This window comes from Stigmatopora argus, chromosome 3 (genome assembly GCF_051989625.1).
Source record: "Stigmatopora argus isolate UIUO_Sarg chromosome 3, RoL_Sarg_1.0, whole genome shotgun sequence".
In the NCBI taxonomy this organism is placed as follows: domain Eukaryota; kingdom Metazoa; phylum Chordata; class Actinopteri; order Syngnathiformes; family Syngnathidae; genus Stigmatopora; species Stigmatopora argus.
Genome location: NC_135389.1, coordinates 16,777,912 through 16,798,799, shown reverse-complemented (window position 1 = coordinate 16,798,799; position 20,888 = coordinate 16,777,912). Strand labels below are relative to the sequence as shown.

General features: G+C 38.4%; 1 protein-coding gene across 5 annotated transcripts in view; it reads left to right on the top strand.

Annotated features, from left to right (window-relative positions):
- The window catches only part of tln2b (talin 2b), a 91,163-nt gene that overhangs the window by 30,435 nt on the left and 39,840 nt on the right, over nt 1–20,888 (top strand). For 3 of the 5 annotated variants that reach the window (XM_077596122.1, XM_077596120.1, XM_077596121.1), the window contains 11 exons: nt 10,685–10,845; nt 10,941–11,038; nt 11,171–11,300; nt 12,048–12,203; nt 12,516–12,658; nt 16,492–16,619; nt 16,908–16,971; nt 17,106–17,210; nt 19,380–19,535; nt 20,463–20,564; nt 20,634–20,710. In XM_077596122.1, the coding sequence (XP_077452248.1) occupies nt 10,710–10,845; nt 10,941–11,038; nt 11,171–11,300; nt 12,048–12,203; nt 12,516–12,658; nt 16,492–16,619; nt 16,908–16,971; nt 17,106–17,210; nt 19,380–19,535; nt 20,463–20,564; nt 20,634–20,710 (1,295 nt within the window). In that variant the 5' untranslated portion in view covers nt 10,685–10,709. Of the gene's footprint in view, nt 1–9,024; nt 9,048–10,684; nt 10,846–10,940; nt 11,039–11,170; nt 11,301–12,047; nt 12,204–12,515; nt 12,659–16,491; nt 16,620–16,907; nt 16,972–17,105; nt 17,211–19,379; nt 19,536–20,462; nt 20,565–20,633; nt 20,711–20,888 lie in introns of those variants that run through there. The other 2 variants (XR_013299585.1, XM_077596119.1) reach the window with 1 other exon arrangement.

Sequence of the window (20,888 nt, the reverse complement as noted above, 5' to 3'; positions counted from 1 at the left end):
CTGAGGGCGTAGTGGTACATTTGGTACATTTTGGTGAACGCAGCGTGGGATTAATTCCCACTCAGGACTGGTATTAATGTAAGGGTGAATGATTTTCTGTTTCTCTATGTAACCTTCAACGGACTAACATCCATTATAGGGTGTGGTCTTTTGCCCCAAGTCATATGGGATTGATTCAAGGACCCAGTGACAGGGACAAGGAGTAGCAGTGTTGAGAAAGGATGGATGGTGGACTTTACCCCATAATTCCTCTCTGAAAGGGACTTTTATAATCAACTGTTGTAATGGAACTGTTTTGGGCCTCATTCAATGCGTAGGTATACCTAATAAAATTATAGAGTGAGCATACATTAGAGAAACCAATCAGTAATCAGACTACTGCAATGAAAATTCAGTGTATCATTAATTTACTGATCTGTTTATCTGGTTTTTATGCAATAAAAGCCTGATCTAGAAAAAACCCAAAACCCACGTTGCTATGGCAACCCATTGACAAGTGAACATACTATATGCATGGAGGTTCTTAACCAACCATGGCAGTATTCCTTACATGCTGCTGCTCCCTGTGATATGCCTCCTCCAATCCATCTAAATAATGTAGTCCAAAGGTTTGTTCAATCATCATGGACTGTTCTTTGAAGCATACATAATTTAAAATAGCCTGTCCTGCTCCTGTCAAGTTGACCTCAGTTGCAAACTATTCTGTATCCCGGTTGGTGTGGATGCATCTTTAGTTGAGCAGATGTTCATGCAATAGATGAAAGCCCGGGTTTTTGTTTTTCATAATTGGGAAAACTTGGGCAATCCTTCGGGGGTGTGGAAGTAGGAAAGAATGATGTCAGAAATCTCCTCAGTTCGGTGTTGAATGAAAACCAAATTAAAAGCTTTTTTTTCCCATGTTAGACCTCTCATTCTTTTTACTTTAATTCTGTAAATGTGAACATTCCAAGTTATTGGAGATTTAATTAATACTATTCAAAGGCCTTTCGTGCATTGGGAATTTGAGTGTTATCTCTTGTAGTTATTTTTGGGGACATTTAGAGACAGTAATTCTTTGATTGAAAGTTGTGAACCTCAGAGGTTAAATCCATTCTGTTATGAGCTGTTGGTAGATCGATATAGTCACAGAAGAAAAACACTAAGAAAATGTGTGACAGATGGAAGGCTTTTATTTTAGTGCTAAATTGCGCTTCCCCAGGCTTGTTGTTGACTTCATGCATCAGAGTTTCTATCGTTTTAACTGTCATCCTAATCATTTGCTTGAGAGAGACACAGTATACGGTAACTGCTGCTTGATACAATAAGCTCCGTTTGCCAGGCTTTGGTCACCAAACTATTTTCTGGTACTTTTTAGTGGCAGCATCCTCGAAAGGAATAACAATATCAAAAGAAACTTGGACAGGTAATCAACCAGAGATATTCTACACCGGGTTCTTAAAACGGAAAATACTTAAAAGATACTACACATTTAGAATTATCATATTGGTCAAGGTAAAACTCTAAATACATTTTTTAAAGGGTGGGCTTGCGAATAATAGACAGTGGATTTTACTGTGAATCAGTAATGCATTACAGTGAGATTATTAAAATGGTGTATTTTGACAAATAAAAAAAACAGTAGTGGATTAATTAATATCACATTTAACTCAAGGATTCATATACCAAAAATATGGCATTTTGAGAAGCACTGCTTTAGAGACATGATGCATAAATGCATATTTATGTGACAAATTGACATGCTACAAATGATAACTTAAAGGGCATTTCATTTAACTCCAAAGTTAATCCCGTCATCCTTTTCGAGCTGCAAAGAGATGTTTGTAATGCACCCTTAAGCTAGCTGATTTGGTTTTTATTTGCATAGTTTGCTTTTGAAGCCTCATTACAGACGATTGCCTGATTAATTTGTCATAATGAGATGAAAACATTTTTAATCAAGGCTAAAGAAATAACCATGCGTGCGTTCAGTCCATCACAATCTTTCTGTGTTTATGTCAAAATGGACGAATCACAAAATGCAAATATAATCTTCTGGCAGAACCTTCAACAAAGGAGTCAAACTGACGTGACACTTTCACAGAGAGGTGTTTTCATTTTTTAGACACGGACTATCAAACTGAATCAAAATCAGCCCCCTCAAAAAAAATAATTCCCCTCAGCATATCTATGTACTTTTGACAGAATGGGTGAGAGGCCCTCTGGATGAATTCAGGATAGCGCTCAGCACACAGATGAAGAGACCCCTAATGCTGTCAAGACTCTCTGACTGACTCTTGAAAGCTGGCACTTAACTGAAATATGTGAAGAAGTGCTGTGAGAGAGGGTGCTCTACATCTATGTGGCCGTGAAGCAGTCACTGCTGCTGTCCTTCCTTATATGTCCAGGAAAAGGTGGGCACAGCAGCAGCCATAGCAACCGAGGACCCAGCGACTGATCTGGAAAGAATGGGCCGAAAACACGGCCCCTCATTGAACCTCATCACCTACAACTAAACAGTTTTACTTATGATTAATAACTGATTTTCCTTATTTCATGTTTGTTTTCATGGTACTGTCAGCTCACAAGGACTGTGAGGACAATTTATTAAGCACAAAAAAAGATTCCAGCGTAGCAGGACAATCAAATGCTGGCACACCTTCACGGCTGCACCTGCTTTTGCTGACTTAAGTAGTTTGTTTGCAAGGAATAAATAAAGCAGTACGTGGGTTTTGGTTCAGAATGCTGGCGTATATAAATTGCTGCTAGAGTCCCTCGGTGTATCACAACCCTCCAGCCTATGTCGTGTTCCACTGCCCGTAATACTAAAGTCAGCGTGCAAGCGGTTGTAGTTCAGTCAGCTAAAGTGAAGTGAGGGATAAAAGAGAGGGGGGCCTCCATGCCTGGGTGACCCACGGCCAATTGGAGTCACCTGATTTACAGGTCGTGACTTTTCAGGCCGAATGTTCAGTTTGTGGGAGCCTGGAGTACACATGACAGCTCATTCATCGTATTACCCATGGTCTCTTTTTGAAGAGTTTGGTCAGCAAATTGGTTTGTGATTGGAGACTGGTGATACCCGTAAGAAACGCCCTTGCATTGGTATCTATTGTACTCTTCTACGCATGGATGGTTTTTACTGAGCTGTTGATTGTCGGAGTAAAAGGCCAAGAGCTCATTTATTAAGGCACATATTTTGTTGGCAAAGTCCATATTGATTCCTATCTGTCCTTAAAGTAAATTGTAGCTCAATTCTGAACATCTTGTTCGAATGTTTCTGAATTAATTGTATGGCATGGTTGGATGGAACCCAAAAGTGGAACATGGAATCTGTTTGGCAGTTATCATGTGTAAATGATCAGTTTTTTATTAGGTGTTGTGAAATGCATGAATAACATATATGCATGATAAATGTGACTCATTTTGAAAAGTACATTTGCTTTATTTTTATTTCCCTCCCTTCAATTTAGTCACAACAGATAATTAATTGTATGTCCTTGTCTGATAGGAGTTGATAACCATTTCTCTAAAGCAAGACAGTTTAACAGGGTTATAAAAATGTCAGAAGAGCTTAGTTGGAAATCGTAGTTTATACTATGCATGCGGGTCCACTACTTAGGATACTTACGACAAAGAACATTGAATGGATTGAACACATTTGCATAGCGGCAACACATCACTTGGCATAGGAAGACATATTGAGTAACCACTGCCGCAGTTTTATGAATTCTATTAAATTGTTGAAAAAGATTAGTTTGAGACAATAATACTAGATCTTTGTCCTGAAAATGAAAGAGGAATTTGTCATATAATCGCTCCATGAGGCCGCTAAAAGGTACACTCACCATAAATAGAAGCACATTCTTTTTTGTATAATTCCTATTGAATTCTAATGAGAAATGGCAGAGAAATGCTACGGAGCAAAAGTAATAGGGTCTGTCTTTTACTTGTATCGTCTTGCATTCATTACTATGAAGTATTAACGGTCCTCTCTTGGAAGCCCTTAATCTTTCCATGCAGTCTGTAGCATTTTAATTATTGCATATATGTAGTGCTGCCATTGTTGTGCATCACAAGGAAATTGCTTGTCTCGAAACCAGCTCGAGTAACATGGCAGCAAAGTGTCTTCATTTTAAGTAGATTTTGCAGGTCTGGTTTATGTAAATTTATCTTTCCATGTTGTTGCTATGGCAAATCCTCTGTTATTGTGCCTAAAGTCAGGGCTCAAGGCTTTTTGGTATTTGACGCATATAGCAATAGAAATGAACCTTAACATTTTTAGGGAGGTAAATGTAGACTTTTGCCGAAATGTGGTATTCTCCAGAATGCTTTTTTTTCACTGAAATAACATCACCAAAACTGGGAGTTGCTTCGGCGCTAGCAAAAAAAATAATAAAAAGTAGCACGCACTCGTCTTGCTACTAGAGGCAACATGTCCGGGGAATGATGTTGGCTCGCAGAAGCTTTTCGCACTTGCAGTGGAACAACACGTATTACAAGCTCTCACAAGAGAGCCCGTGACATCAACTTTCCACCAGTAGATCTCGCCTCTTCTTTACCCTTTTGAGCAACTAACTAAAGAAGGATGCAGCCTCGATGCATTTCTAATTACATCAGTCACTCATCGTTTTTCATGCAAATAAGTTAAGTGATGACGGAATGAAAACGATGAAAACTAAACCATTGACGTCTGTCAGCACACGTTTCATCGAGATCTCGTCAGATCCTGTGTATTGCGGAGCGACTTTACTTGCACAGCGTTATAAAGAGAATTACTTGGGTGTGGGAATAACGGTAGTGTCGTGACAAATTCCAACAGAGCAGCTAAATCATATCTTCACGGCACAAACTGAGCAACAGATTTAGCAGAGCCAGTAGAGGTTTCTGTGCAATATAGAACATTTCTACAGTGCTAACATGGAAGGATAAAAAAAATCCTCGTGAAATGGTTTCAATTGGGATTATTATCTGCAATCATCTGCCATCACTGCTTATGACTTACTCTTACAGGAATTGGGGTTCCTTAATTTTTTGTTTTCATAGGTCCACTTGAAGAATTTTGGTTATTGCTGATGGACCACTAATGACTAGAGTCTCCATCTCCTACAATTTGAAAGCACATTTGTCAAGGTCTCTGAATTACAGTTGATACATGTTGAATCACTGTTTGTCTCTTAAGGCAGCTAGATAACTTCAATAATAGCAATCTCTTGGTTTTGTGTGCCATTTGTTATTGTATTTGATATACATTTTGAAGTTAGGGCTAAAAATCAATACAAATCATTTTATCTGCTGTTCCATATTAGTCAATGCCACGATAGCGAAACAATCACATCCATTATGCTGACTGCGTTGTGAATAATCTTGAAAGGTTACTGCTTTGGGGATGCTCCACTTTTCTGGATATTTTTAGTGTAAGACAAGCTGCACTCTCCTTCCCCATGACAAGGACGACATTCATAATTTCTGACCGTATCTTCACCCTTTAAATTGAATTACAGCAGTGTGTAGCCCAGGAGCAAAGCGGTGCCGTAGTCATAGCACTAGAAACAATCTGTCAATGTTGTTGTTAAAAGATGGCATTTTCATACTGAATTCATTCAGGTGGGCTGTCTAAATTTATAGAGGAAGATCAAGGTCTTTGCTCCACTGTTTTCCTCATGTTTCCAACCCATCATTACAATAGGAAATAGTACTCAATTTCAGGAGCCAAATGTTCCCATTATAAACTTTTATGGGGAATTACAGCATTTAAAAACATTTTAAATCCCTTTATTGCCATACAGGTGATAATTTAAAATAATTTACATGCTTTATATTAATTACTCAGGGATAAAATGTAATTTTGCTGGAGTGCCATATCTGACTTAGTGTTAATAATGATGTGTATATAAAGGATTAAACTACTATTTATAGATAAAATCGGATTAAAGTTAGGTACTTTGAATAGGTGATGATGTGTTTAGTGAAACTTGTAAATAGCTTTACCTTTTGCGTGCTATTAATGAAAACGGGGCTAAAAATCTCACTGAAATAAATCAGTAAAATAGCTATATATGGTCTCATAAGGTTTAGAGCTGATATTCATATTCTAATTCGTATTGGTGTCTGCTACTGTAAAAGAGCTTTTTAATTTTGTTAGCGGTAACGTCGAAAGTGGGTAATAAAAGATGGATGCAAGGATTACATTTTTAAAGCTGATTGTTTGGCCATGTAATCATTTTTAAAGTTCAAATTGTTTCAGTAGCTTAACCTTTTGACAAAATCTGCTTCCAATGACAACACAATTTTGGGAGAAGAACGCCAACACAATTTTCACAATGATAGAGTTGTAAACACTTGCTGCACTGCATTGATCTTGGAAAAACAAACAGTGATAATAATCTATAATAATTATGTACTCTGCAGCATGCAAATGTTTCACTTTTTCATCAGCATGCCCCGATAAACTCCCGAGGTTATTAATATGGAGAAGACAGGTTGACAGAATCATGTCTCCGCGGACTCATGTGCTACTTACATAGATTAAGGTTGGCGCTGTTAAATACGTGCATAATGATTTGCTGTTTATTTGCCGTAATTCAAACACGCCTCATGCTCGTAATCAAGATGTATTTATGATAGCTGATTAAAACACAAAGTGTTTCATACAATTATGCGACCCTTCCTAAGTGCAAAAAAAAAGATAGCTCATTAAGTAGGTCATTAAACTTAGAAGCAGCTTGGATAGAAAACACCTGACCTTGACATGATTTGCTGAAGCATACTATTTTGTGCAAATACCAACACTAATAACATTTATCTACCTTTCTGTCCATCTCTCTTTATCTATCTATATATATATGTTTATATGTGTATATATATATGTGTGTATATATATAAATATACATGTATATATATACATGTATACATGTATACATGTATACATGTATACATGTATACATGTATACATGTATACATGTATACATATATACATATATATATATATATATATATATATATATATATATATGTGTATACGTGTATACATATAAATATATATTTATATATATACATATATATGTGTGTGTGTGTGTATATACATATACGTGTATATATACACACACATTTTCAGAAGCCATGTGACTCACCATCTGAGCATGTTTTCCTGTAAAGATATCTGAGCCTCTAGGGAGGCACAGTAGGTGTGCAGGAAGTTGACCTTGCCTTCCATCGGATAAAAGGCTGTTGTCAGGCTCAGCGTCAGTCAGGGTGTTAAAAAAGAATAGAAAAGTAGGCAAGGTGTCATTTAACCTGTGAACATATTATCTGTCGTCTTTAGATGTAAGCCTGCTATTCTAACATTCCTGAGAACCGCAGGAATTTGAATTGAATTCAGTCATTTGATGCCATAGGCTGACATATAACACAGCAACAAAAATTCTGGATAGTTCGAGCCTGTCAGCAAGTTGTGTTGGAATTGAACTATACAATGATTTGAACTTCCCAGTGCTTGTTAAAATTGGCTTTCATCAATGTCAGTCATGCTTGTAAATGATCCCACCAGGGCTGCTTTTAGACTAGCTGTAATCACTGCTTGGAGTGCATAAGGAAAACAATTTATTCATTCATGCATCCATCCATAGCACAAAGATGCTTGTTTACAAATCCGTCAATAGAAGGTCTCCTGTGACCTTGGAAATAATGTATCCATGTGGGGGTGGTGCAGGAAACTATAGCATTTCAGACCAAGTATACTAACAGCACTAGATACTTGTTCCCAATCTTACAAAATACTCGCCCTTCACAAATTGTTAAAAAACACATTTTTGCATTGTAATGCTCATTGTTCAAAATTTGACAAATCAGGTCACATAAATAAAGATATGTGCATTCACAAAACACCTTTTCATGTACCATTGTGTGAATTCCTCTCTGTCTGTCATTCACCAATATTTTTGGCAAGCAATAATTTGGCTTCAGTCTCCAGCATTCACACATGCTACACTTCTCTGAAGTCAATCAAATCTTAGCACTATTAGCTTTTATAATGTGTAATGATCTCTTGCAGTAGCTATTTTAGCGCATTTAATTGTGTCTTATGTAATGACAAGTGGTGTTGCTCTTCTATCTTAATGGAGATTCTGGATGTGTTAATTTTGCATATAAACACTAACTAAACACTCAATTTGAAATGAAGGCTCATCACGAACAATAATGTTCAAAGCCATGCAAAATTCCTGACAAAGAACACACCCTCCAATTACTTGCCATTTTCCTATATTCTTTTCATCCAATACAAAAAACTGTACAGGCGTAATTAGTACTATATGATGTAATACTGTTGTAACAGCCATTGTGTCCTAGAAGGACTGCTGTTCATTCATATCCACACCTTGATCTATAATTTTCCTTTTGGGACAGAACAAACCAACAAGGCTTGCAGACCAAGCAAGACAGAGACTAAAAAGAGGCTTAAATGCTCTGTCGATTGATTGAACTGGTGGGGTAACTAAGATTCACATGACTGCTGAAACCACAGTCATTAGAGCTGTCTCTCCGGATGGCTACTGTGTTTCCTGGTCTTCTGCAAGGTGACGTTTGCTATTTTTGGATAAGTTAATAGCAACACTGTTTTTGAATATGGATTTTTAGAAATTAACCTTCGCCTGGACTTTTGAAAGCACCACTAGAATTTCTTTTCAAATGACTTTAGTTAATAATAAAATAAATTGGAAGTGTTCCAAATTTGTTGTGTAGATATCTGCAGTTTTTAAGATGGATTATTATTGTCAGAAGCCTTTAAAGTGGTGTTCAGTGGTTCATGAAATCTCAGCTTGGACTTTTATTGTAGAGCTCATATCCTTTCATGCTTACGTGGGATTTCCCCAGCTACTCTAGGATCCGCCTCCATTTGAAAAAAGAAAATCATGTTAGGGTCATTAAAAGCCGTGCTCTGAATGTAAGTGGGAAAGGTGGTTTGAGCCCTGAGATACTAGCGACCAGTCCAGGATGGACATCCTCTTTGCAACAGCCGTGTGAAATAATCTTCTGACTCCCCTGAAAAGAATAAGCAGTAGAAAAATGATTAGGTAGACATCTGTGACGCATGTTTGAACATGTACTTTGTTGTATTAGCATTTACAGCAGGATTCTTCTGATACATGTTCTCTCACTTCAGTATGCTTAGGGATTGTAAGGGTACACTTACTGTAGGTGGATATCATCACAAGTAACCTTGCTCTTTATTTAGACACAGCTCTAAGAAGCATTTTAATATATGCTTTCCCATAAAGATTCATGAAATTAGTGCTTTAAAAATATGTTTTTTTTGCAGATTTTGAAGAAGAATGTGCTTGTTTTTGAGTGTTATGTGCACACAAAAACTGGGTGCACGCCAATATTTCGTTGTCATTCTGAGACGCATGCTGCTTCTCTGGTGGAGTACTGAGGAAGCACTACATGTCACAAAAACTCAATGGGGTTTCTTTGCTAACTTGGCAAAAAAACAGCTCATGCAGTGCCATTACCTCTTTCTTTGCGGTTGTCTTTTCCTACTTTCAAATAAGAAAAAACAAACAAATAAAGGAGGGTTTATGGAGGGAAACCATGACAGAGGCAAAGGGAGCCTCAGTCACAACTTTATCATTATGGTGGATGTACTTTCCAGATTTTTCGACTCTGACTCAGAGAGGTTCCTTGATGAAGTGTTGGTTTCGGAATTGCCTGAGAACATGTCAAATTCATATTTTTCCCTTTCCATTTGTAGAATATATTTTTGTTTTAAGATAGTACAACACCCACCAATGTAATCCACAGTTTTTAGGCCTACATTAATTCTGAGTGAACTTTCACTGAAATTTAGTGGAAAAGAAACCCTTTCTCTTGTTTCACATTTTGTGACTGATAGGATTCTTATCAGGCCTGCAGCCCGCTATGGAGGCCAAACTTAACTCCAACTATTTCTTGCTACTTTACGGGTGAGAGACCTTGAGGTAAATCTGGCCAAGGAGAAAAACTCTTCTTTCCCTCTTTGCCCATATAAGTCGATGAAGCCCTGAGCCGCTTGACCTGTACTGCAGAATGTGACAAAACACCCACTAATTTGTCTCACAGTGAAGTCTTGCTGGTGGGGTAGGAAGTAGACTAGCAGCAAATAATGATGTGGTCTTGGTGGTCACGGAGGAATGTCATTTTCATTGTATTTACGCCCGTTATTCCTGCACAGTATATTTACTTTTACACTTAAGTTAATTAAACCCCATGTTTCAGCTGCTTCCACATGCAGTCTAACATGCACGTGGGCCTTTAATATGAGAACAACAGGGAGTCAATGCACTTAAAAGTATCAATAGGATTGGTAAAAATGAAACTTTCTCCAGAATTCAGGGGTGTCAAACCGATTCCACAGAGGGCCGCAGTGGGTCCTGGTCTTTGTTCCAACCAATCCATTGCTGACAGTTTAACTGTGTCTTGTAAAATAAGTAGCACCTGACCTTAATCAACTGATTGCAAAAGGTATCCTCTTCAGTTCAGTTGTAATGAAAACCTGCACCCACAGCCGCACATTAAGGACTGGTTTGACATCCCCGCCAGTGAGTCTAGATGATTATTTTATTTTTGAGGATGCTCTTAACCCAAGTACTTGAAATTTCTCCTGGCAACATCATGTTAATATCTACTGTGTATCGTGTCCCTTCATATTTCACCATTTTCTACTGTCTTTTAGGTGTGAGGCCATTCTGCCCTCCAAGATGGTGGCTTTGTCACTAAAGATCTGCGTCCGCCAGTGCAACGTTGTAAAGACAATGCAATTTGAGCCATGCACCCCTGTGTATGATGCCTGCAGGATCATCAGGGAACGTGTCCCAGAAGCCCAGTCCGGACAAGGTTAACCTACAATTATAGTTGATCCAAATTGAATAATTGAATTTTTATTTGATCTCCATGTACATTTATGGTTTCCCTTTGTTTCGTTGGCTTAGCTTCCGATTACGGTCTTTTCCTATCTGACGATGATCCAAGGAAGGGAATTTGGCTCGAGTCTGGAAGAACCCTGGATTACTACATGCTGCGAAATGGAGTAAGATTAAGTTGTGGAGCGTGAGGTGGAGAACTAGCAGTGTTCATTTATCTGTTAATGTGATTTACATTTTTACAGTGCAATATGCACGGTATCTCTCTGCTGAGAATCATTTGCTCTTTTGCTTTGTAGGATGTGTTGGAGTACAAGAAGAAGCAGAGACCGCAGAAGATTAAAATGCTTGATGGCACAGTGAAGACCATCATGGTGGATGACTCCAAAACTGTCGGGGAGCTGCTGGTCACCATCTGCAGTAGAATAGGTGAGTAATTGTCCAGTATTTTTACTCCCATTGTTCAACACTTGTATTATTCATGATCTAATTTATTTTTAGTCCCATGCGTAGCAGTTAGTGCTTGAAGAATTACTTTTCATGTGTAGTAGGACAGATGCAGTTGAGTGAAAAAGTGTTGTTGCTACACTGGAAAAGTCCAGATCTCTTCGTTGGGAAAGTAAGCACCAATTGTCAGATAAAAAAGATGAAGTATTCCTCATATGGACCGGAGTTGTCTCCACAATTGTCCTTTTCCTGCTCTGTTCACTTTTAATTACAATTGGTTGCTCTCAAAATAAAAGACACATGCATTTAGTTAATACACGGGCTTTATGGGAAATATTTAGAGTCAAGTGGCTTATAGTTGAGGCCTTATTTACATTGTGTATTTCTATTTGTTAAGTGGAAATTCAGGCATCAAGGGGTCAAGAATTTTTCCAAAGGCCTATACATAATCTGAAATATTTATCACCCCATTTACAATTTACATGAAATCTGGTTATTTAATTTCTAGTCTTATATTCATTTCATTGTGTGTTTAGATATAAATTGTTTTTATGTAAACAGATTTTATTTTAAGCCTCTAACTAAAGAATGTGCACACAGTTTGCTTCCCCAACATTAGCCACAGCAGTATTGCAACCACAAATCAGCATTTCACCGACACATTCTTGCAAGGACGTTTTCCATCACCAACACAGAAACATCTCTGAGAATCATCCTGACTTCTTTCAGGAATCACCAACTATGAAGAGTACTCACTCATTCAGGAGGTGACAGATGATAAGAAGGAGGACGGAATGGGAACACTGAAAAAAGACAAAACGCTGTTACTACGGGATGAGAGGAAAATGGAGAAGCTCAAAGCCAAGCTGCATACGGATGACGATTGTAAGTGTGAGCACTCAAAACGCCACCGGCTGCTACACTTTCAAAAATAGGGGTGTCGTGTAAAAGTCATTTGCCAACCATAGTAATCACATAAACTCATTTTAATCTTAGCAGGAAAAAATAACACCATTCCAACCCCAGAAAATAATATTTTTGACAACCTCCCTGTTAATTAAGAGGATTAGTCGTCTAAGGTGGTGTGTCTATACCAATTAATTTCACCCTCACTGTTTAATTCTTTGATAAAAGGTTGGTTAAGTGAGCATCCATTTATGAGTGTGTAAGCAAACAACATGTATATTGATTGGGCAGTGAACTGGCTGGATCACAGCAGAACCTTCAGAGAGCAAGGAGTTGGAGAAAGTGAAACACTGCTGCTGAGGCGCAAGTTTTTCTACTCGGACCAAAATGTGGACTCGAGGGACCCTGTCCAACTTAACCTGCTTTTTGTTCAGGTAGGCCTGTAACATATCTGAGCACTTGTATCTGGATGTTTCATCATATGGTGCAAGTGTTTTCCTGTCCACAAAATCTCAAAATCTTACATTTGCCCCAACTCGTAATAGGGCATTTTAAGCTGCGCTGCTAAAATGCAGCCAAACAGACATGATTGCCATACAGTTTAATAACAACATATAAGAGACGACGCTTTGACCAAGTAATTATTGTAGCACGTTAGCAGCGAAACTAACTATAACAAGCACAACATGGACAGATAAGAAAATAAAGTTGCCATTGTGATGAACTGTTTAATATGCCTTGTGGCAACATGTATGGTAATTTGCGGATGTCTAAGCAGACAAGTTAATGACCGTTAAGCTTTGGGAGAACATCCAATTCCGTTAGGCTGGTTCCTTTTTTTTTTGGTATGGATATGGTCAATGTTTATAAATGGTGGGCACCCTGCAGTCACTGAAGGGTTCCCTGAGGGGTGTTTAGCTACTCATCAGAGTTTGCACTCTGCTCACATCACTGCACTCCCATTAGCCTCTCCTCCCCAGGGAGAACAGTATCCCACTGATACTTACAAGAAGATACTTATTTTTCTAACAAATAGTTGCAACAAACCACTCTAAAGTTGGGAAAAAATGCTTTAAGCTTAAAAGAAAGCTGAAATATTATTTCTACACAATTTTATACTTGATATCTAAGCCAATGGTTTAGACAGAACAGCAGTAATAAAAGTGTAGTAGTAAAAGCAATAATTCAATGCAAACTATGCTGTGCTATTTATGTGTAAAAAATAAGTCAGACTTTTAATAACAGTTAAAAACTTGGTTCCATCATCCATCCATTTTGTACTATGCAGCACTTATTTTCTTAGGGTCCCAGTAGAACTCTCCTCTTAATTTACCCGTTTCCTAAATCCCTTTAAATGGGGATGACTTCTGCTTAGAAAAACAAATTGAAGCACAACTTTCAGATGCAAAGCTTGAAGTCAAAGTTACTGACAATTTATAATAAAATTTTGGAAAGTGTGTACGGAAAGCTTCTGGTTTGGATGCGTCAACCTTATAGTATACTAACCTGGACAGGTTTCACCTTACATTCTTAAGATTGGCCCATCTTTTCGACAATTACATAGTTACAATAAACAACTCTAAACAATCACATCAGCAATGCAACATGAGACGCATACAGGCTGTTCCACTGCTATTATATGCTCCAGTAACAGGTAATCAAGTGTTGTCATGGAAATGCCAGAGATGCTCTTTTCCTTCTTCCAAGCCTATCGGCTCAATGCTGTTTTTCAACCGAACAAAGATAAAGTAGCTATATAATGCTTGAAGAGCAAAATGTCATTTTCAACATCATTATTTTTCATGTGATGTTCCAACTTCAGACTTGTACGGGGACAAACATCAAAGGGCCTATCGACGCCGAGTCAGCTCGCCTGCTGTTCTCATCTCTTTTCATGTTTTTAATTCAATATTTTCCTTACCCTCCGCTTCCTTCCTTTCCAGTCCGTGTGTCCACTCCCTCTCTATCTCCCACACATTCTGACATAATCGCACAAATCCCCACCCTGGCACACACACACACACCGCTGCACTGTGCAGATCATGCTCACAACGCAGAGTCATATTTCCTCTCACAACAACAACTCCACCTCCTGCCCCTGCCTCACAGTTGCCCTTCTCCATTTATCTCTGCCTCATTGTCGACAACACACTGATTGTCGCACTTGCAGATTGCTTGGGCTCTTCACATCATGAGAGCATCTAATTTGACATTGTGTGAAAGGCCTGAAAGACACAGAAGTGAGATCATTATCTAAGCGGAACAAACCCCAGGCTTCCACCACTGTGATTCCATTCTTGCCTGCACCCTTTTTCCCCTAAATTTGAAAGTGATCACTTGCACTGTTTTCTCCCATTGATGTCATGCGTCAACATTTGAGTTATTTTCAAGAAGACTGGTCCATGCAGATGTTTTTTTGGGCTCTCCGTTGTGATGACTCAACCATTAGCTAAGATGTTTCTTAATCGTTGTGTTCAATGTCAACAAACATTGGAGGTTCTGCCAGTACTAAACTAATCCCTCATGCTACTCAGAGCCACTCCCACTCAGTATTATATTTGCATTAAAAACAGGATAAGCCGTTATGGCTATAACTTCACCCTGGAGTGCTACTCTACAGCTTCTACTCCATTGCCTAATTTTAGTTCATTCCCACAGCGAAGTAGTGGTGGCAAAATCTTTTATTAGACAAGCAGGGACAAATGATAAGTTAATGCTAGAACTTGTCTCCTGAGATTGACTTATTTTTGTTAATAGTTAATAGTTTATTGTTCTAAAGGAATGTTACTAATGTAAATACTATATAGGGTGGGAATGACTGTATTTTCCGGACTAGGAGTCACACTTTTTCCTTAGTCTGGCTGGGCTTACAATTTATACTCACGTTCCACTTGTCTTTTTTTCACTCACCCCCAACGGTTTATGTTGTGTTTTTTTAGACTATTGTCATTCAAAAAACTCTTTTGTTGTTCATGTTTTTTTCATGGTTTCTGATAAATTAAAAAAATGCCTACAAAAAATGCAATTTATACTCCAGATCAATTATACTACAAGATCACAAAAACTAAATACGTTAAAAAATATATAGTATACAGTATGAACATGTATAACACAGAGTTTACTGGTAAGTGTTGTATGTGTTAAATTACTGTTTTAGCAAAGTGTGCTTAGTGAGCAATGCTGTCAGTTGCTTAAGTATCCCCGATTCAGCATTTCTATATTTGTCCTCCACTGTGCTGGGCCACATTGGGCCGGGTGACCTCAAGGTGATTGCGTCATAGTTTGTGCTGTCTTGAGCTGTGCACACTTCCTCTTGTGTAGGTCAGGTCAAAAGTTGTCTATCACTTCCTACATCTGCCAAGAGAGTATTCAGATCCGGCCGGGAACATTGTGATGGACCCAATTTACAATTACTATGGTCATATTTTCATACATTGGAACCTCGTCTAATTTGAGTTCGATTTTTTTATTAGTATTCGCGACACAGAAAACATTGCATTGCGGTATGCTTCACAGATGAGTGCATGTGTGAGAGCAAATTTTCTAACACCCGGCTCTACAGGAGCTTATGTGCTCCACTGTGCACTGCACTTCTGAAAAGACTCATGAGAGCAAATGTAGAAGATTGTTGTCCTCATTACAGTCGTAAGCTGCCACCTAATAATGTACACTTAAGTAATGAGACATAACAATGAGACTAGTTGGATCTTTGTGGGAATACAGTTGGTTGCAGATGCTAAAGCATTGGTGTGGCCTTCCTCCCTATCAGAAATGCTCTCATCTTTTGAAGCATTAATTTTGCAGCACTAAACTAGAAAGCAGGAAAGAAAGCTGACTTCCCTCTGGAGAGAACAACGTACACACACACACAAGCCTTTTAGGGACATCAACAAAAGCTTTGCCTTTTCTAACCTTTTATTTTCATGTTGATAGCCTGACTAAATAGACACCGGGATTGTAAAATGGGTACCTTGTTGCCTAATGGAAAAATGCAATTGCAAAATGGATTTTGGTTTCATTAATGGTCATTATGCAATACAGGGCAGGGAAGATAATGTTGAAAGGCTGTGCAATTTTCTGTTTTAACATTTAGTGTGTTGAAGTAAGAACAGTGAGATGATAGATTATTCAAAATACTTTTATTTTGTCATGACACATACTGTTTCATGGAGTGAAGAGGACCCTTTTGAATCACTTTTTATTACTTCGTGTTTTGTAAGCTAAATTTACTTCTTTCCCTTGTTTCTTTTTTTTATCTGTCCTCCAGGCTAGGGATGACATATTGAATGGATCCCACCCTGTCTCCTTTGATAAAGCCTGCGAGTTTGCAGGGATTCAGGCTCAGATCCAGTTTGGACCCCACGTGGAGCTCAAACACAAGCCTGGATTTCTGGAGTAAGCATCTTATAATCATATGCATTATCTCCAATGTTAAGAATAGTTCTTTACATCACTAATGCTTTTAAATATTCTCCTCCCAGCTGTGCGTGTAAGATGATGTTTTCCTTTACGTTTATTTCCCCTGCTGGAAAACTCTAGAGTGATATCAGCTGTTACAACTGTTTTCAGATCTCCAGGCAGTTGGGCAAGAATGAACTCATGTGTTGTGCTGTATTAATAGAAAGGGGAAAAGCCTTTAGCTGAACAACAGTAAGCATGTAAAAATGTCCTTTTTCTCCATAGCCTGAAGGAATTCCTGCCAAAAGAATACATCAAGCAAAGAGGTTCAGAGAGAAAACTATTCCAAGTATGTACGCTAGATTGTTTAGTTGGAAATATCACTAATCATAAAACAGTCCGAATTGATACATAAAAGTATAAAAGAACAAACACAAATGATGAATTTAAAGCTGGAGAATTCTTGTCATGGTCTGTGCGTAGGATCATAAAAACTGCGGAGAGATGACAGAGATAGAAGCCAAAGTGAAATATGTGAAACTGGCAAGATCCTTGCAGACGTATGGAGTGTCCTTCTTTCTGGTAAAGGTAAGGAATCAAAATGCATTAAAATGCCATGAAGAAAAATAGTTAAAACCGTACATTACAACATAATCGGCAAATAGAATGGAGGAAAAAAACTGACAGATAGAGTGGTCATTTTAAAAAAAAAAATCTGTGCTTTTGGAAAATTCATGATACAAATGTAACTTAGTCGGCAGACATAATTTGATGAATTCAATCCGTTATGTTGAGGTAAGAGATTTGAGAGAAAAATTCAGACAATTAACTGATGCTCCTCCGACTGGGAAATAAATGCAGCATGTGGCCCTGGCAGACTAAAAGGTTCAGAATTCCTTTGCCTTTTCATAAGAGTGCAAGCACACCTTAATGTAGAGTGCCTCTTCTGTGTTCGATGAGGAAATGTAGCGATGGAGGATTTAAAACGCAGCTAAATAATTCAGAACAGATGCACTCTACTGCTGTTTCTAACAGACTCTAGTGCACACCTGGGTTTGTTGATGTGAGTTCTAAGAGTTTATTGTAACCTTCAATTTATCTTCTGTCAGTCTTTAATCATCATGAGCATTTGTTTGACAAGAGCTCTTTTGCTGTATACATCACAGATATGAAAATATTACGCATGTGCAGTCTGTTTAAGGCATTTTTTAAATGCTTCATTGGTACCATGTACAATAAAAGATGAGTTTGGAGGGTTAAAAATGACAGAAAATTAAAGATCATTTATCAATTCACAGAATTCGCCTCTGTGGATGCAAATTACTTCTCTGACACTTTCTGTCCTCTTGTTCTTTGACTACTGCTTTTTGGCCACTAAGTAGTGCAAAATAACAAGTCACAGATCACCAGTGAACACCATCAGTGACTCAGTGAACATAACTGTTGTCCTATTATCTTAGCGTTTTATTTTTATATTGACCGATGGCCCATCTTGCTAATAAGTGTATATATCGGCCGGCCAATATCTCCGTCAATCCTTAATTTTCATGAGATAACTGGCTCCCATTGACACCAATAGAAATCAAGTCCATCCGTGACCGGACATTTGTTCGCCGGACGTTTGGTCGCCCGGATGTTTGGCCGCCCGGACCCAAACGTCCGGCGACCAAATGTCCGAGTACCAAACAACACGGTCTACGCATCAATCAAAGCCAACAATGGCCCTGAGCAGTTTCACTGAGCGGACGTGTGAGTGTATAAGAGTGTGTATGTACATGAGTTAGGAAGGGACGTCAGTCAGGGTCTTAACAAGTTCTCCAACAAAACACAATATAGGTCACATAAAAGTACGGGAAATTTGGAGCTTTTCTTTAGCCTAAAAATTAATAGGGCATTAAGAATGACAAAATAATAATTCTCAGTTTGTATTTAGGGAATTTGAGCAACAATTTTAAATGGTAATTATCAATAACCTTCCGGGCGACCAAACGTCCGACGACCAAACGTCCGGCGACCAAACGTCCGGCGACCAAACGTCCGAGTACCAAGTCCATCCTAGTTCAAATGGTTTGGATGTTTATTAGTGATGAACACATTTCAATTTATATCAGAAGGATGGGATGACAAGAGCCCCATGTTTTGGACGTTTATCATCGTCAATAGCAGTAAAAGAGTTTAACTTAGTTTAAAAAAAATTTGGAAACAAATTTGGTTTTGGTCAGTTCGCTTTTACAATCTATTCAAAGACAGGTAACAATTTTATTTTGGGGTGGGGCTGTATTATTGTACGATAATTATTATTATTATATTATGATACATTGTTTTGCAAGGTTTCCAGTACTTTTCCACAAAATATCTGATATATTTTTCATGCTGGATCTTTTCATTTGATGTCATGTTCAAAATGATAAGGCTTCAGAGGTCTGCAATAGATGTCCATGGACCCTGTGAAGTGAGCTACAGTATAATAGATATTCATTGGGTCGGTGGAGGTGCTCAGCAGAGTGCTGGCTGAAGCACAATGATGGTACGCTGACAGTGACTAAAGCCTGTGGAGACCCTGCTCGATAAAGCAGCAGTTAAATAAGGTGGAAATCTGCTGGGTCAGTTCACAGCTGCCCCTTCGCTTCGACGGGGGCTTACAAAGCCGCAGGAACGGCATGTTTATTAACACAGCATCCGTGTCTCTTATGAATCATCTTGTGGAGGTGTTTAGCACCGGCATGAATATTTTCTGATGCTTTTTCCATCTGGCAGGAAAAGATGAAGGGTAAGAATAAGTTGGTCCCACGCCTGCTGGGGATAACCAAAGAGTCTGTGATGAGAGTGGATGAGAAGACTAAAGATGTGGTTCAGGATTGGCCCCTGACTACTGTCAAAAGATGGGCTGCTTCTCCGAAGAGCTTCACCCTGGTACTGTTTGAGCCTTGGCATCATTTAGTATCTTCGGCGCGTAGACATGTTCCCCTCTTGTAATCCCGAGCACCTAATCTATTTTCCTTGGTCAGATTGAGAGATGCATGCCCATATCACTCTTTCATACTCTTTTAATCTGAGCGCAAACAGCATTTTTAGAGTTGTTAGACGTATCTACCAGCCTTCTATTTCATTGAAGAGAAGAGTAGATGTATTGGGAACATTGTGAAGATTTTAAATGTATCATTTATCAGCAGGCAAGAAAATGTTTTGTTGTCTGCATATTTGAAAGAACTGGTCCAACTAAAGCACGTAAAGTACCGTACATGGAGTCTAAGATCAAACTGTTTTTGGCCAAAGGCTTGTAAATTAGCAGTTTTGGAATACTTATATCAAAATTCAACTTCAGGACCGCAGGCAAAAATTGGCCTGCAGATAGTATTAATTGGCCCGCAATATCAAATATGTATTGGATCTGGCTCACAGGTATATTCTGATTGTACTGCAAATCCCAGAGAACTTTGCTAGTGCCACTTCCTTTTCTGTTGCGGCCATTTACTCATTAACAATCTTTCTACGACTTAAAGTCTTTCAAATATGAAATTCCACTTTTAAAAATTGGCCGAACAAAAGATAGTAAACAGGATCTTCCAAAAGTGGTGAGAGGCAAATTATCTGCCAGGGAACCAGTGTTTGTTGCAGTTTTTTATTTTGTCTCACTGTGAATTTGACACTCCTGACCTACTTCATGAAAGCTTTTCATTTCGTTTAGAGCAGAAATAATGAAGGCTTTTGTTCAATATCTATTATTTATCTGTGAGCCAACTTCTAAGGATGACGTTATATATTGAACGCGCCTGCAGTGTACGGGAGACGTTCGATTTAAACACCATTTGACTGGCCTTGAATCTGTTTTGCTTGAAGGATTTTGGCGAGTACCAGGAAAGTTACTACTCTGTCCAGACAACAGAGGGAGAACAAATATCCCAGCTCATTGCAGGATATATTGACATCATTCTCAAAAAGGTAAGGAAAAATATGATACTGTTTTAATTGATAGGACATCACATTATATTCTTTGGCTTCTTCTTACAGAAGCAGAGTAAGGATCGCTTTGGCCTTGAGGGAGATGAGGAGTCCACCATGTTGGAGGAATCTGTTTCTCCTAAAAAGTAAGACCCATTCTCTATCATTGCTGTTTGTTTTCTACAAGTGATTTTAATCTTCTTATATCTTATTGTGAGTTAAGGGTTTCAGACAGTCTCAAAAAATTGTAGAAATTGACAAAATGATCTTTTAACCAGTGAAAAATTATTTTGAAAGCCTTCTCAAACTTTCCTCTGAATTGTT